General features: G+C 33.5%; 1 protein-coding gene across 1 annotated transcript in view; it reads left to right on the forward strand.

Moving 5' to 3' along the window:
• The window catches only part of ODR4 (odr-4 GPCR localization factor homolog), a 34419-nt gene extending 21724 nt beyond the window's left edge, over positions 1 to 12695 (forward strand). The window contains exons 12-14 of the mRNA XM_086693086.1: positions 1206 to 1393; positions 7792 to 7902; positions 10678 to 12695. Of these exons, the coding sequence (XP_086549212.1) occupies positions 1206 to 1393; positions 7792 to 7902; positions 10678 to 10745 (367 nt within the window). The 3' untranslated portion in view covers positions 10746 to 12695. The remainder of the gene's footprint in view (positions 1 to 1205; positions 1394 to 7791; positions 7903 to 10677) is intronic.
• Positions 12696 to 14515: the final 1820 nt, after the last annotated feature.

The raw sequence follows: 14515 nt of genomic DNA on the forward strand, positions 1-14515 counted from the left end.
CCAGAATAAAATAATACATTCCTAATTTCAATGTGTGGACAATATACATGCTACAGTAAAAATTGCAGTAATATAATATTACAGCTAGGAGGCAGCCTGGTCAAATAGTAAAATTTTTCTCCCAGTTCTCCTATGGAAACAAGATAATAAGCAGAATCTGGTAAGAACACATAATTTTTAAGTCATAGCATTTCCTGTGACACTTAAGGCCGCCTTCATCATCTTCTGTTTATAGTTTTATAAAGCTACTACTAGTTTCCTGACAAGGAAATGTAGATTGCTACTAAAGTGAGCCCTAGTTTTCTATTTGATCTGTATATTGGTAGCTTATTTAATCACATCCATTGCTGAAAGAGGTCATTCTTTACACAATATCTCTATCTTTGTTAATAGTTCATTAGAATCATGGTGTTGAACTAAACAATTATTATGTGTTTATGTAGACCAGTGACTATGTTAAAAATTAGGGGAAGTATTATATTTTACTTTGTGAGTATTCAAAGAATGAAATACTGTTTATTTATATCCAGATTATTTTTTCTATTGATAATTTAAGGCTGTTTGCAAAAAGGTATTTACAGTTAACAAGATAACAAGATAAATACTAGCGGTAAGAATGAGGTAAAGGGAAAATGAAAAAGAAAGCAGGATGAAGTTACAGTAAGATTCGTATATAAAACATGTAATCAGCCTAGATCTAGTAAGATGAAGTCAGTGGTAAGATTAGTGTGAAATGTACTATCATGTCCTATACACTTGGTGTAAGTGGGCCACTAATTTGGCTCCAAACTTACATGAAGAAGAGAAATACTATTTTTATAAAATCCATTGCTTGTAAGAAGTACAATAAGAAAGTAAGAAATAAGAAAAACAACCATTTCTGAGACCAGGGACAAAATTCTCTATTGGGTATTCTTTCATAGGACAGTGGATATTACAAGAATATATAAGTAACAGTATCTTCACACTGAAGGCAGTGGGTAAGTTTACATTTCATAGGAGCAACATGGAGTCCCTTGCAGAGGCCAGGGGTGTTAAGGTAAAGCAGAATTCAGTAAGAGCAATTTTGTGTAAGATCAATTAGAAAATGAAAAGACCTTTTAGGTTTTGTTTTTATTAGTGTATATTTTCATATACTTATCAAAATATATCACTGATCCTAGTGACAGACCTATCTAAATATTGATAATGTTCCTTCTCCATTTAGATTCTGAAAAAGAGTTTCACATCCTCCCTCACCGAGTTTTTGTCCCCATTCCGGGATCCACTATAATGTTATGTGATTATAAATTTGGTGATGAGTCAGCTGAAGAAATGAGAGACCATTTTATAGAGATGTTAGATCATATGATTCAAATAGAAGATTTGGAAATTGCAGAGGAAATAAACACAGGTAATTATATAATGTTACTTAAGAACCTCATTAAACTTTTCCTAAGATTACCTATGAGGCATCTAGTTTAAATATGTCTTTAGATTTCTTTGACACTAGTTCTGTTTGATATTTTCAAGACATTTAAAAATGTGTCTGTTTAATTTCTACATATGATGAACATGTAGTCAGTGTTTTCTTGGAAAATTCTACCAAAATTTAAGATACTTAAAATTTTTCTAAGCCTAGCAAGTAGATCTTCATTAAAAAAATTCATCCTTAAATAAGTGAAAATATATAGCTCTTAAGGTATTTGTTTTATTATATGGAAAGTTTTCTTAAAATTCATTATCTTAATATTTGGTTAAGCATAATGTCGCAGTGTTTTTTAAACACTTTATTAAACATCTTTTTCATATATTGGCCTCTATTTCTTGTCTCTTTCATATAATTGGGATACTAAGCTGAAAAAGGCAGTTCCAAACATTAGATCAACTTTATTTTTATAGAGCACAGATTTGCCATAGCATCTAATTATGTAACATAATTTCTTCCCCTGTCACTTTCACATTTGACCTTACATTTTGGAAGGCTGTTTTTGTTTTGTTTTGCTTTGCTTTGTTTTTGTTTTGTTTCTAGTGAAGGCAGGATATGAAAACATATCTATAAATAAGTGTACAAGAGTGTATAGCAGGCTTCCTGAAACATTTAAAAATATGTGATGAAACATATTAAACATATTTAAACATGTTATTTAAACATATTAAACATGTTTAAACATATTAAACAGACGAACATTTAAAAATATGTGATTTTTTTTTTTTATGCTGGTAATCTAGTATAGAGATGGATTAACTTGAGTAGGAAGAGTTTAACATTACGAACACAAAGGAACAAGACAGCAACTTGGAAAGTTTAGCTGTGTATACTTAAATGTATCTTGTGTCAAACTCATGATTTCTAGATTATATGTTTTTCTAGTATTATATGATGTATTGAAGATACTACTTCATTATGGGAAATGTGCTTCTTTACGGAGTCTGCACTGTTTTTGAAATGTACATAAATCCCAAATTAGTGTTTGAATGATTACTTAAAAAAATTTTCTTTTAATTTATTTATCTTGAGAGAGAAAGAGAGAACATGATCAGGGAAGGGGCAGAGGGAGAGGGAGATAATTCCAAGCAGGCTCTGCACTGTGAAGCCTGATGCTGGGCTCAGTCTCACAAACTGTGGGATCGTGACCTGAGCCAAAATCAAAAGTCGGACACTCAACCGTCTGAGCCACCCAGGCACCCCTGATTGATTATTTTTGATTGCCTATTCTGTATTAAGCATGAGGGTTCTAGAGATCAAATATATAGTCCTGACTATTAGAAGCTCATGGTATAGTGGGAAATAGAGAAAAATGAGTTATTCTAAAACAAGGTGATTAGTTCTGTAATAGAGGGATGAACAGAATTATCAGAACATTCAGCACAGGCATTATCCTTGTCTGGGATTAGAAAAAATCTGAGAGCATTTGTGTTCATTCTGTGACATTTGAGTTCATTTTGAATGATGAATGCACTAAAAGTAAATCTAGGTTTTTTTTAGGAATTGAACACTAGCATCAGATGTATTGTGGCCAAGAATATGACTTGTCTAGAATTATATTAGTTTTGCTTCGTCAAGTTTTTGTTGAATTAGAAGGAATGATTTGGTAATTAGCATATTTAATAACAAAATAACATATTCCCAAATTATGGGACAGGGTAAAAACAAACAGTAGAAAAATCAAGTGCTTTTTCATTAGTATCTTATTGGTTTAGAACTATATTCACTTACTTCTTTATTTCTCAATTTATTTGTCACTCATTTATTCATTTATTAGTTTACTCAAAAATATTAGATGCATAATTTTATGGAGATAATATTTTAACTGAGTCCAGGTGTGTCACTTACATCTGTGTGACTTTAAACAATTCACCTCTGAACCCCAGATATTCTTGGGGTTGATATGAGAATTTAATATAAATGTTAGGGAAAATACTTTCTAAACAAAAAGAGATACATAACTGTAAGATGATATTAACTAGCATTATTATAAAACTTTTAAAAAATGAACCTTCTGAATTATAATGAAAAATGTTAACATAAAGTATAAAAGTAGTATTTTATGGTATACATAGATTTTCCTAAATATTTGAAATTAGGGTTTTTGTGTAAAATCATAAAAAGTGGAGTTCAGTTGTTCAAGTTCAAAAATTAAAATCAATTACTGTACATTTAGGGGTGTTAAACTTGTTATAAGTATCTGGCTTAATTTTCTAAGTATTTGGTGTTATTATTTGCTGATTATTATTATTTCTATACTATAATATACTTGCCAAGTAGTTGCTATGTTTGAAATACATATTTTGCCAGGTAAGTACCTTAAAATAACATACTTTTAAATGACTTAAGGGATGAAGAACAATTTGTTTGTAAAAATGACTCACTTAAGGTGAGGGATAACTGTGGCTTTAGAATTTCTTAGGTGTGTTAGTCATCTCCTACTAGATATTAACTTAATAACTCAGATGTATTTTATCTACAGTATCAGCTAAAAATTTGGAGACCTACCTTTAAAATCTGGTGAAACTCATCTTTGCCAATTGTGTCTTTTTATTAGAGCTAATTAATTGTTGTTTGGTTAAACATTGATAATTATGAAGGAAAGAGAAGTACTAATGAACATGTATTTTTACAACTACATCACTGGTTATAGTGAAACCTCATTACTTTAGTATTCAGGGATGGGGAAGAAGACCACTAAGGAGTTCAAGTCCTAACATTTTATTTAAAGCATCTAAACAGTCCTAACTATCAATAGCTTGGAATAAAATTGATCACGTTGATAACTTAACATGCATTCATTATGGCTCTTGTTTTTTCTCGTTTGTTGACAGTTGCTCTACTTTCTCACATGATTAATTTGGGGCTTGTCTGAAGTTAAAATTACCTGGTTTTAAGGAATGATTAAGATCTAACTTCCTATCGAATCATGTTATTTGCATTTAAATTTCAGATACTAGGAAAATGACATAATGTCTGAGATTTGAATTAAAGTCCTAAAAGTCCCCACCAAAAACAAGCACAAATAAGTTGTTATGGCTCTGCTTCAGTAAATGATCTCAGATTTGTATCAAAGCAATATGATTTTGTATGACAGATTCAAAATGGAAATAGAGCAATGAAATATCTTTTTTTAGAGAAGTAAATTATTTGTGCAGAGGATTTGACATTACTAGAGCATGACTTTTGCAGGTAACAATTCAATGTTAAATGTGTAAGCAACATCATGACAAAACCATTTTTGTGCTCTTTAAATACAAGTACTCAAGTAAAAAAAAATCCTTTAGAAATAAGTTTAATTTCTGCTTCATCCATTATTTTTATTTGTTATCAGATACAAGGATTTTAGTGGCCCCCCAAAAAAAGTTTTTTTTATTTTATTTACTAATAGAAATTATTTATTTTATTTACTGACAGAAAAGCCAGAGTTGTGTGTGTGTGCTACCATGAATAAAAGTGTGCTGTTGCATTCAACCTTTTGATCTATAGGTGAAGTTAGGGGAAATATAAAGTTAGGGGTGGGCTAATGTAATCTAGAACTAAAGTGTTAGAGCCCTTGAGAAAACTAGAAAACTGGAAATATAGAAGACTGAATGGTTCTAGAGATAATTCATGATAAGAGTTTGTTAGCCTTTGCAACCAATGTGATATGGGAGAAAAAAAAAGAGAAGGGGGTTTTGTGTTTGTCTTTAAAGTACTTTCATCATATGCTTGAAGAGGGAAAAAGAAACAGTGATAGCCTAGATTGTAATGAAGTAGTTGCTAAAGATGATTTCTGAAAATGACAGTAAACTTATCTTCATGGGAAATCGGTAAAAATAGGCATTTTTTTCTTTCTCTTTCATTCATTTTGGTACCACAAATAACTGTTTCCATAAGTTTACGTATCATACTTGTGAGCCTGTGCTGTTATATTGAGATATAAAGATGTCTGTAAAGACATTTTAAATCCAGGAAATTATCTATTTTACCTTGAATTTATTTTTTTTTTTCAGTATATGAAGTTTATTGTCAAATTGGTTTCCATACAACACCCAGTGCTCATCCCAAAAGGTGCCCTCCTCAATACCCATCACCCACCCTCCCCTCCCTCCCACCCCCCATCAACCCTCAATTTGTTCTCAGTTTTTAAGAGTCTCTTATGCTTTGGCTGTCTCCCACTCTAACCTCCTTTTTTTTTTTTTTTCCCTTCCCCTCCCCCATGGGTTTCTGTTAAGTTTCTCAGGATCCACATAAGAGTGAAACCATATGGTATCTGTCTTTCTCTGTATGGCTTATTTCACTTAGCATAACACTCTCCAGTTCCATCCATGTTGCTACAAAGGGCCATATTTCATTCTTTCTCATTGCCACGTAGTACTCCATTGTTATTTTACCTTGAATTTAAACAGTAGTTATTGTCTCTCTGTGTTCTCTTTGTAAACAAAGGTATCAACATGGAGCAGATGCTTTCAGATAGTTCCCTAGAGCTCTATAGAAGAGCATTTGATTACCACCTCTGAGGGAAGGAAGGGAGTCTGGCTTCAGGATCCCTCCATTCTTGTTTTAGCTGCATAATTCTATTTTCATCTATTTTACATGCTGGGATTTTCTGTCAGATTATTTAGCACTAGGAAAAAACATGAAAACCACTAGTCTATGTGATCTCTAAGGATGTTCTTAGTTCAAACACTTTTTTTTTTTAAGTTTATTTACTTTGAGAGATAGAGTATATGCACTCTGGTTAGAGGTGGGAGGAGGGGCAGAGAGGAGAAAGAGAGTCCTAGGCAGGCTCTGTGCCAACACGGGGCTCAATGCCACAAACTGTGAGATCATGACCTGAGCTGAAGTCAGGATTTGGATGCTTAACCGATTGAACCACCCAGGCGGCCCTTTAGTTGAAACACTTTTTTTAATCAATGTTAAATAAATTCAGCTAAACCAACCTACATAAATTATTGCTACTATAATGAAATAGAGAACTTGTATTTGAATCCTCAGTCTGCTATCCATTACCCTCAAATATGCACTTAACTTCCCAGGTCCTATTTTCCATCTGTAAAATGGGATAAAGAGTTGCCTTGCTTAACATTGAGTTGTTTTAAGGTCAAATTTATGATCATATTTTGCTTGAATACAGTAGTCCCTTCTTATTTGCAGAGGATAAGTTCCAAGACCCCCAGTAGAAGCCTGAAACTGCAGATAGTACCGAACTCTCTATACTGTGTTTTTCCCTGTGTATATGTACTTGTGATAAAGTTTAGTTTATACATTAGGCACAGTAAGAGTTTACAATGATAACTAACAATAAAATATAACAGTCATAACAGTATACTATTAAAGAAGTTATGTGCATGTGCTCTTTCTTTTTCTCCAAATATCTTCTTATATTTATACTCCCCCTTGTGATGATATGAGGTGATAAAATGTCTCATGAGATAAAGTGAGGTGAATGACGCAGGCATTGTGACCAAGGATTAGGCTACTGTTGACCTTTTGATGCTGTGTCAGAAGATCATCTGCTGTTGGACTGCAGTTGACTGCAGGTATCTGAAAGATACTTATCTGCAGATAAGAGGGTACTACTGTATGTCAGGGCACCCCGGTGGCTCAGTCAGTAACTCTGGATTTCAGCTCAGGTCATAATCTCATGGTTTGTGAGTTCAAGCCCCTTTCGGGCTCTGCGCTGACAGTGTGGAAGCCTGTTTGGAGTTCTCTTTCTCCCTCACTCTCTGCTCCTTTCGCAAAATAAACGTGAAAAAATTTAAAGGGTACAACTACATATCAAATTTCAGGTTAGATCCAGTCAGCAAACTTTTTCTTTATAGGTCCAAATAGTAAATATTTTAGGCTTTGTGGGGCACATAAAGTCTGGCCCATGGGCTGCAATTTGCAAATCCCTGCTTTTATTATTAATATCTAATTATTTGAAGTTATTAATTGTCAAACCATCAATAAGAACGATAGAAATTAATCCCAATTAAGAGTGAAGGTTACCCTGCTCCTATCTGGTTTGATTTTTGGTATCAGTTTATTTCTACTACCATATAGTAAATGAATTATAATTTGTGGGAGTCACTCAGAACTAGCTCTATGGCTGTTTGATTTCAGTCAGTTATAAAATTACATACAGGATTTTAAAAATTGTCATCCTAACATACATTCCATGAGATTGAATTGGCCTGCATTTGATAATGAGCAAATACATTGTGTTATTAAAAAAAGTCAAGTTGAAGGAAAATGGAGCTTGTTGTATATGCTCTTTATAATATTCTTTAAAATTAATTTTAAAATGGTAATTCTCATTTAGGAATTATTATTAAATTATTATTATCCTCTTGCAGCTTGTATGAGGTACTCTGTGAATACTGAAGCTTCATTGGACAGCACAGATGATGAACATCCTGAAAAACCAATTAAAACTAGAATAATAATGAAAATTCAGCAAAACATAGGTATTTAATTTCTTTTATAACATTGAAAAGATATTTTGAATTTTGAGTTTTCTTATTATTTTAAAATTATTTCCATTCCATTTTTGCTTTCTTAGAAGTACTGGTTTAAGGAGTATTTGAGTATTATGGAAAGTGCTAGATCCTGGAGATGGAAAGATTTATAAATAATGCATTATCTCAAGTGCCCTCGAACATGATACTTTCTGTTAATTTTTTTGGTGTTTTTAGAAGAAAAACATGTTGAGTTTTGGGACTCAGTTAGTATAGTTGGGCCAGTGCTTTGCAAACTGGTGTTCTTTGCAAAACTGTTAACGTAGAAGATTTTGGTATGTGTTCTATGAAAAAAGTCAAATGCAAGTCTGGAAATTCATAATGAATTTCAGAATTTTATTTATTTATTTATTTATTTATTTATTTATTTATTTATTTATTTTTAAATATATGAAATTTATTGTCAAATTGGTTTCCGTACAACACCCAGTGCTCATCCTAACAGGTGCCCTCCTCAATACTCATCACCCACCCTCCCCTCCCTCCCACCCCCCATCAACCCTCAGTTCTCAGTTTTTAAGAGTCTCTTATGCTTTGGCTCTCTCCCACTCTAACCTCTTTTTTTTTTTTTTCCTTCCCCTCACCCATGGGTTCCTGTTAAGTTTCTCAGGATCCACATAAGAGTGAACATGTATAGTATCTGTCTTTCTCTGTATGGCTTATTTCACTTAGCATAATACTCTCCAGTTCCATCCACGTTGCTACAAAGGGCCATATTTCATTCTTTCTCATTGCCACGTAGTACTCCATTGTGTATATAAACCACAATTTCTTTATCCATTCATCAGTTGATGGACATTTAGGCTCTTTCCATAATTTGACTATTGTTGAGAGTGCTGCTATAAACATTGGGGTACAAGTGCCCCTATGCATCAGTACTCCTGTATCCCTTGGATAAATTCCTAGCAGTGCTACTGCTGGGTCATAGGGTAGGTCTATTTTTAATTTTTTGAGGAACCTCCACACTGTTTTCCAGAGTGGCTGCACCAGTTTGCATTCCCACCAACAGTGCAAGAGGGTTCCCGTTTCTCCACATCCTCTCCAGCATCTATAGTCTCCTGATTTGTTCATTTTGGCCACTCTGACTGGCGTGAGGTGATATCTGAGTGTGGTTTTGATTTGTATTTCCCTGATGAGGAGCGACGTTGAGCATCTTTTCATGTGCCTGTTGGCCATCCGGATATCTTCTTTAGAGAAGTGTCTATTCATGTTTTCTGCCCATTTCTTCACTGGATTATTTGTTTTCGGGTGTGGAGTTTGGTGAGCTTTTTATAGATTCTGGATACTAGCCCTTTGTCCGATATGTCATTTGAATTTCAAAATTTTAAAGGCTCCAAGAAGTGTGGCAGTCACTTTAACATTGTTCAGACTTACTAATGGAAGAACATGTAGACTGTTGTTAAGTGGAATGCCAATTTGAAAAATGCTTTGTAAGCATTAAGACTTTTGACTGAGAGAAGTTAGGAAATTTAGTTGTTTTTGTTGTCACTTACTCATTAGCTGATTACCCAAATTCTTTGTACCAAAGTGTGTGTATATGTGTGGGTCTGTGTCTGGACTTCTCTGGTCAGTTTTGTTTTGGTTAAGTTACAATTATCAGAAAAAAAATGAATAAAAATAAAAGTTACCAGCACAGGCTTACTAATTCTTAGATTTTATAATGGTGGAATCTGAGTTTTTGTAGTTTTAATAGCTACACAATTGACTTTGCCTTGTAACGTTTGAGACACACTGCTCATTGGAGCTCTCTTATGGTTTAAGCTAGTTACCATGAGATGGCTTGGATGTCATTGTACATATTTATTTTATTTAATTAATTTATTTTTTAAAACTTTATTTAAATCCAACCAATTAATATATAGTGTAAATATGGTTTCAGGAATAAAATTCAGTGATTCATCACTTACATATAAAACCCAGTACTCATCCCAACAAGTGCCCTCTTTAGTACCCATCACCCATTTAGCCCACCCCCTCTACCACCCCTCCAGCAACCCTCAGTTTGTTCTCTGTATTTAAGAATCTCTTATGGTTTGTCTCCTGCTCTGTTTTTATCTTATTTTTCTTTTCCTTCCCCTATGTTCATCTGTTGTGTTTCTTAAATTCCACATATGAGTGAAATCATATGGTATTTGTCTTTTCTCTGACTGACTTATTCAGTGTACATATTTATAGAAGGCTTTTTGGGGCACATGGGTGGCTCAGTCAGTTAAGCATCTGATTTCAGCTCAGGTCATGATCTGATGGTTCGTGGGTCAAGCCCCACATCAGGCTCTGTGCTGACAGCATAGATTCTGTCTCTCTCTGCTCCTCTCCCACTCATACTATGTCTCCCTTTCTCTCAAAAATAAATAAACATTAAAAAATTAAAAATAAAAAAAAGAAAGAAACCTTTTCAAGTATGTGTGAGTCTTTCTCTTAGGTGAGTACACATGTGTTAAAGAGACATGCTTTTTTTTTTTTTTTTTAGGGTTTTGTTTGCTAAGTGGTGAAGTACATGGTTACCAGTTCAACCTTGGCAAACTGTTCAACTTACAGCTGTATTTTCCTCCTCAGACTTTGCTGGCTTTTAGTACATCTATATGTGTGTGTGGAAGTATATGTGTTTGTGCATGTGTGTCTCGTTTAGGCGCATCAGTTACCTGCATTTCAGAGCTGAGGATCAGTTAAGCCTTTCTTTTGCTCATCCCATTTCCACGTGTTTTGTGTTTGTTTTACTTGTAGGCGTGATTGCAGCGGTTGCAGTTGCAGTCCTTGCTGCGGGGATCTCCTTTCACTACTTCAGTGATTAGGGTGAGACACAAAGAGCTTCCTGATCATCCAGAGAACACTGACCAACAATTATGAATCATAAAGATGCAGACCATCCATCTACATTTCAGACAGTAGCAGCCAGATCTGCTGCCAATAATGCCTACTAGGTGTGTTTCTGACTAAATGGAAATCACTAGCTGCCTCATTTAGCCCTGCTTATATTATAGATGGCTCAGGCTTACAAAAATAAAGTTGTGCATATAGATGGAAGTTGCATGTCACAAATCCTTATTATCTATTTTCAAAAATGTTGAAAATGATGGCTTACTTTCATAGATTTTAGTCCTCTTGATCTGGATTGCATATTGATCAGGATATTGAAAACGTGAATAGTCAGGGTTGACTGTATATCTTAGTAATAGAATAACTGGAGACATTTCTAAGAAGTGGGGCAACTACCTATTAGGTGAACTCATAATTTAGGACCTTTCTAAGGCATACTCAGTTACAAAATACTGATTGAGTTCTGGTCAAGGGGTAAGGCAACCTTTTCAGAGAGGTTTGAGTTGGTAAGGATTGCCATAAATCATGTGCTTTCTCAGGTTAGCATATCATACATGTTTTAATATATTAGACATTTACTTCTAGTGGTACATTAGACTAGGTACTACAAAACTAAATCCTGAATAAAACCTACTTTTGAATGCATTAATCGGCTCAAAGACAGTAGGGAAGTTTCTGAGAATCATACCTCTATTTTGACTCCCCCACAAAAATGAACACATTTTGAGTTGGGAATTGTGAATACTCTATTAAACATGCAAGTGGGCAGTGGTTACTCAGATGGCAAATACTAGTTGCAACACTGCCAGTATGCAATTTGCCTTGGACTAGAAACAAGGAGATGAATCTGAATCTGACATGCTGTCCTAGCCAGTACAGTTGAAGTTGCTACCCAGTTTATAGTATCCTATAAATACTTCTGGCAGAAGCAAGATACAGCCTCAAGATTTCCATAGATTATGATAAAGCAGTATAGATTACCAGTGCAAATCGAAACCAGCTAGCATGAGAAAGCTCCCATAGAAATAATAAGCTTTGGATTCAGTTCTCCAAGGTCTCATCACCAACTTCTATGAAAGATGGAACCACAGGCACAAATGAGAACTAAAGAACTGCTAAAAATGAAAAAAATGTTACTTGAAATTAAAAAAAAAACAAAACCTCAAGCATGTTGAATATCATGTTAGACTCAACTGAAGACACAATAAATAAACTGTAAGTGAGTTCTAAAGAAATTATCCAGTGCTCAGCAAGGAGAAACAAGGAACAAGAAAATAAAAATATTAAAGAGAAGTTAAGAGATATGGAGAGAAGAATTACAAAGACTAGAAGTATTACGAGGAAAGAATAGAGAGGGGTGGAGGAGTGGCAATATTTGAAGATAACTATTTTCCAGATTTGTTGGAAAAATATGACTTCATGATTTCAGGAAACGTATTATATCCCAGGCATATATGGATCAAATCCATGCCTAACCCAAAGTATTAGAACAAAAAGGTAACCAAATACAAGATTTTAAAAGCAATCAAAGGGACAAAAAGATCACCAATGAAGGCAAGACAGTCACATACTTAGTAGGCTTCTCAATAGCAACAATGTACCCAAAAGATGATGGATTCAAAATTATGAGAAAAACTAATTATCAACTTAGAATTTATATGAAGCAAAACTGAAATGTTCTGATGAAAAACAGATTTTTGCCATCAACAGACTTTCGCTAAAGAAACTGCAAAAGGATGATCTTCAAGAAGGAAAATGATTCCATAAGGATGATCTGAAATTGAAGGACTAGTGAACAAATAAAGTGATAAACATGTAAATCAAGTGTTGTTAATATAAAACAATTGTAATGAAAAAACTGTTTTTAAGAAGTAAAACTGTAAAAAAAAAATGTAAAACTAAATAAACATTTTATGCAACATGAATGTGTACTTCTAAAATAGGATATAATTGAAAAACTGGATAGTAGCTTATAAGATGGAAGGAGGGTGGTTAGAATTAAAGTGTTCTGAGGTGCCTTTATTGTTCAGAAAGTGGTTGAAAATACTGTTTAAAGTATGTTGAATATATATGGTAAAATTTCAAGTGTAACTGCTAAAAATAGTAGATAGGGAATGAATCATTGCAAAGGATAAGAAGTTTAAAATAATGGAATAGGAATACAGTAACAGTACAAAAGGAAGAAATTAGGGGTGGAGAGGGGCAAAATAGATAAAATCATAGTAACAAGTTAAGTAATACTATTAAACTTGAATAGACTAAACCCAGTTCAACAACAGACTGATTAAGTTTTTAAAATCCGGCTGTAGGCTAGGTTTTTTAAAAGATGAAAACACAGACAAATAAAATTTGTGTAGCTTTGGTGATATTAAATCCAAATTAGATTTTATGGTAGTATTATTAAAGATGAGAAAGCCACCAAATGATAAAAGGATCAATTCACTAGAAATAAATAACAATTTTAAATTTGTATATACTTTATAAAATGACCTCAAAATACATAAATTATAGGGCTAGACCAACAAATTGAACAACAGAGTGGGAAATTTCACCAGCTCTCAATTATTGGTAAATAAACCAAGCCAAAAATGAATGGAAAACCAAACTTGAATAATACAATCAACATACTGATTCAACAGATTTAAAATAATCAGCAATTAGAGAATATTCTTATGCATTTTATGTTAGCGAAAGTTGACCATGTATTGGGCATGAAATAAATTACAGTAGTTTTAAAAATCAGTATTAAATGGATAATCAGAAATAAGTTTGAGATCAGTAAGAAATGTTAAGTTTTTTAAAAATCATACATTTACATGTTTTAAAAACAAATACTTAGAACTTAATTATAAGTACCACGTTTGGAGAAATTGGGTGGTACAGCAGAAACTGCACTGAAGGAAATGACTTTAAATGCTTAAATTTTTTAAAAAGCTTGAGTATGTAACTTAAGAAAAGAACAACAGAATAAACAATGTTGAAGCAAGGAGATACAGGCAAGGGAAGAAATCAATGAATTAGAAAACAAAATAATCACAAAGTCAAAGTTGTCTTCATGACAATAAAATTGCCATAATTGAACAAGAAGAAAACAGGGCCCAAGTAGACAACATAAAGATTGAAAAGGATTCTTGGGGCACCTGGATGGTTCAGTCAGTTGAGCTTCAGACTTCAGTGCAGGTCATGATCTCACAGTTAGTGAGTTTGAGCCCTGCATCGGGCTTGCTGCTCAGTGCAGAGCTTGCTTCAGATCCTCTGTCCCCTTCTTTCTCTGCCCTTCCCCTACTTGTGCACTCTCTCAAAAAACATTTAAAAAAAAGGATTCCATAGATATAGCAGAGATGAAAATGCTGAGACTGACAGAAGCATCTTAATATATTTGAAAACTTAGACAAAATTGATTAAGGTCTAGAAAAATACAATTTCTTTAAATTGTCTAAAGAAGAAATAGACAAGCTAGATAGACTTATTCAATAGTGTTGAAAAGTAAGTAATGAAAATTTTTTTGACAGACTAGCCCACATCTACAGATGTTTCTTTTTCAAGGACAATACTATTTAAACATCTCATGCAAACTCTTCCAAAGACTCTTCAGCTCATTTTGTGGATCCAGTATAACTACTCATAGTAGAATCAGATTATTCCTACATTCAGTAGGAGAAAAGAAAATTCCAGACTCATCCCACACATTAACAGATATTAAAACCAAAAGTACTATTGATCAGCTGAATTCAACATTATATAA

The sequence above is a fragment of the Puma concolor genome, chromosome E4 (genome assembly GCF_028749965.1).
Source record: "Puma concolor isolate L17-30 chromosome E4, mPumCon1.1.hap2, whole genome shotgun sequence".
Taxonomy (NCBI): Eukaryota; Metazoa; Chordata; class Mammalia; order Carnivora; family Felidae; genus Puma; species Puma concolor.